Source organism: Lipotes vexillifer, unplaced genomic scaffold (genome assembly GCF_000442215.2).
Source record: "Lipotes vexillifer unplaced genomic scaffold, Lipotes_vexillifer_v1.1 scaffold12, whole genome shotgun sequence".
Taxonomy (NCBI): domain Eukaryota; kingdom Metazoa; phylum Chordata; class Mammalia; order Artiodactyla; family Lipotidae; genus Lipotes; species Lipotes vexillifer.
Window position 1 is genome coordinate 4,309,042 of NW_006796716.1, and position 2,675 is coordinate 4,311,716.

The 2,675-nt window shown below is 63.9% G+C and overlaps 1 protein-coding gene across 1 annotated transcript in view; it reads left to right on the top strand.

Moving 5' to 3' along the window:
- Positions 1 to 1,499: 1,499 nt before the first annotated feature.
- The window catches only part of EPHB4 (EPH receptor B4), a 15,866-nt gene continuing 14,690 nt past the window's right edge, over positions 1,500 to 2,675 (top strand). The window contains exon 1 of the mRNA XM_007468840.1: positions 1,500 to 1,551. Coding sequence (XP_007468902.1) covers positions 1,500 to 1,551 — 52 coding nt within the window. The remainder of the gene's footprint in view (positions 1,552 to 2,675) is intronic.

The window sequence follows — 2,675 nt, forward strand, 5'->3', positions numbered from 1 at the left end:
TCTTTCCCTCTCGGCTGCTCAGCTCCTCTATACTCGGCCCCCCTTAAATACCTTCTGAGTCTAAGCTCTTTCCTTCCAGCTCTTCTGGGAGGAGCTGCTTTCCTGGACCCTCCCCTCTAACTGATGAGATTTGGTAGGGGGTGGATGGCGACGAGAGGAAAGGCCCTCCCAGCCAAGCCGAGGGCCCCCAGGAGCCCGACAGGAAACAGCCTTAGGAAAGACAGACAGCAGCAGCCCCGGCCCGAGCCCCAGGGGTCAGGACTGAGGGTGTCGCGGAGCCCTCCTAATCGCGACGGTGTGAGTGAGGACCATGATTTGGGAATCCGTCTGGGCCCCTCACTCTCTTGGACCCAACTACCTTTTATTTACCCTTGCTTCCTCGATTTTCTATACTCCCCATCTCAACCCAGGTGCCCCTCTTCACCCGCACATTTTTCAGCGCTGCGTTGCGCGCACAGTAGGTCCCCAATACTTAATGTTTGTTGAATGATTGTGTGGACGTTCGCTCCAGGCGTATCTAAGCTGAGACCTCTGCCTTGGGGCCCGCTGGGCCACCCTCCATCTTCAAAAATTTCCCCCAAACACGGTCCCCTGCGCCAACCAGGGGGTGGTGGGTGAATCCAGGAGAAGAATCCGAAGTCCGCAGGAAGATCGGATAGGGCTTCGAGCGTGCGGCCCTCCATGCTGTAGGGTGTGTTTCTCTGCTCCCTGGTGTCTGCCGGGCTCGGACCTGACCCGGGGGTCCCTGGGCTCCGGCCCCGACACGCGCGGTCCGGATCAGGGGCACACGGCCACGGGTCAGGTCTGGGCGGCCCCCGGGCTCCGCACCCACCGCCCCTCCCCCTTCTCCAAACTTTCTCCCAACTTCCCGACCTGCTCAGCTCGACGCCCCGCTCCGCTTCCCTCATGAATTATTCAGCAGCGCGCGCTCCAATCAGCACGCCCCGGCCCCCTCGCCTAGCCCGGGCTGGGGGGTAACTCCCCCCGCCCCCCGCGCGCCCCTCCCTCCCCGGCCAGGCGCCGCCCGGCCCAGCCCCAGCCTGCTCGGCCCCGCGCCGCAGTCCCCTCCCTCCCGCTCCCGTCCCCGCTCCGCTCCCACCCTCCCTGACGGCGCGGAGCGCACTCGGCCCGGCGGCGCGAGCAGCGCCACTCCAGGGAGGGGGGGAGACCGCGAGCGGACGGCCCACCCCCAGCCACCCGGGGCGGGACCCCGAGGCCCCGGAGGGACCCCGACTCCAGCCACGTCTTGCCCTGCTCGCGCCCGGCGCGGCCGCTGCCAGGACGCCCCCGCCCTCCCGTCTGCGCGCGCGGCTGGGACGCGGGGCCACACCTGGGCGCCGCCACCGGGTGCCCGGCGCGCCCGCATGGGCCCGCGCTGAGGGCCCCGACCGAGTTCAGCGCGGGGAGTAGACGTCCACCCGCTCGGGGGGGGGGGTTAGACCTGGGGGGGCTAGCGCCCCCCAAACTCGGATCGGATCCAACCAGAGTGAGGCGGCGCCATGGAGCTCCGGGCTCTGCTCTGCTGGGCTTCGCTTGTAGCCGCTTTAGAAGGTGAGTTTCCTTGGAGTCACCCCGCCACTTCTGGGGCCCCCCCGAAGATGGGCCTCGGGGTGGAAGGGCCGACATCTGTCTCCCCCAAACCCGGCACCGCAACAGCGAACACTCCGGACCAATAGTGCTAGCCCGGGAGGGGGGCGGGGAGGAGGCGGCCCAGCGGGGAGTGGAGTTTTCTTTTGTTTGGGAAAGAGATGGAGGCGAGCTCTGTCCCGGGACGTGCCCGGTCCCGGCTCCCCACACTCTTACTCCTGACTCCAGACGTCCTTGGCAGCCCTTCCTTTTCTCTCCAATTTTCTACTCCAGTCTTCAAAACTCTCTCCAAAGTTTCTGTCCCCTCCTCCCACCTCTGCCAAACAGGAGGAAACATTTCTGGAGGAACAAGAAGACAAGGCAGAACTTTGTGCTAGCCCATAAAACTACCCCCGCCCCCCCATTCCAGAGCATTCACACCTTGACCCTACAATTCCACACACCGCCGGGGGGATGGCCACCTTCTGCACTCACACTCCAAACCTCCAAATCTCTCCCAAAGCCACGGCCCCTGCGCCAGGGAGGCCCCTTCCCTGGTTTCCCCAAGCTGCACCCCAGCCCTTTAAATGCTGTCTAGACCCTGCCCCAGTCCCACCAGAGTCCTTTCCTCTAACCCCAGGCCGGCAGAAACTGACCTGCACAGCCCTCCTGTCCCCTGAACTCAGCTTAACTACTGTCTACTTTTTTTTTCTGCATTTCCCCCCCCCAGCCAAAATGTTACTTTATCCATGAATTTCTGCCCTCCCCCCAACCCCTAGAGGGGGAGCCAAGAGCCCTGTAAACCCTCCTCCCATGGCCCTAATCTCCTTTCAATGAGCTGCCTCCTTCCCCTCCTTCACTGCCTGGAATCAAAGGGGTCTCTAGGGAGTGGGCCATGGGGGGCTACTGAGGAGAAGGAATCAAAGGCAGTTAGAAACCCCTCTCCCCCAGGCTGGGCAGTGCTGCTCTGGGCTGGGGATCAAAGGCTGGGTGTGGGGGAAGAGGAGAGACTTGCTGGGCTCGGGAAAAGATGGGGAAAGAACCGTGGGAGAGCGAGGGGAAAGTAAAGCAGGGAGAAAACCCGTCGGGATGATGTGTGGTGAGAGGGA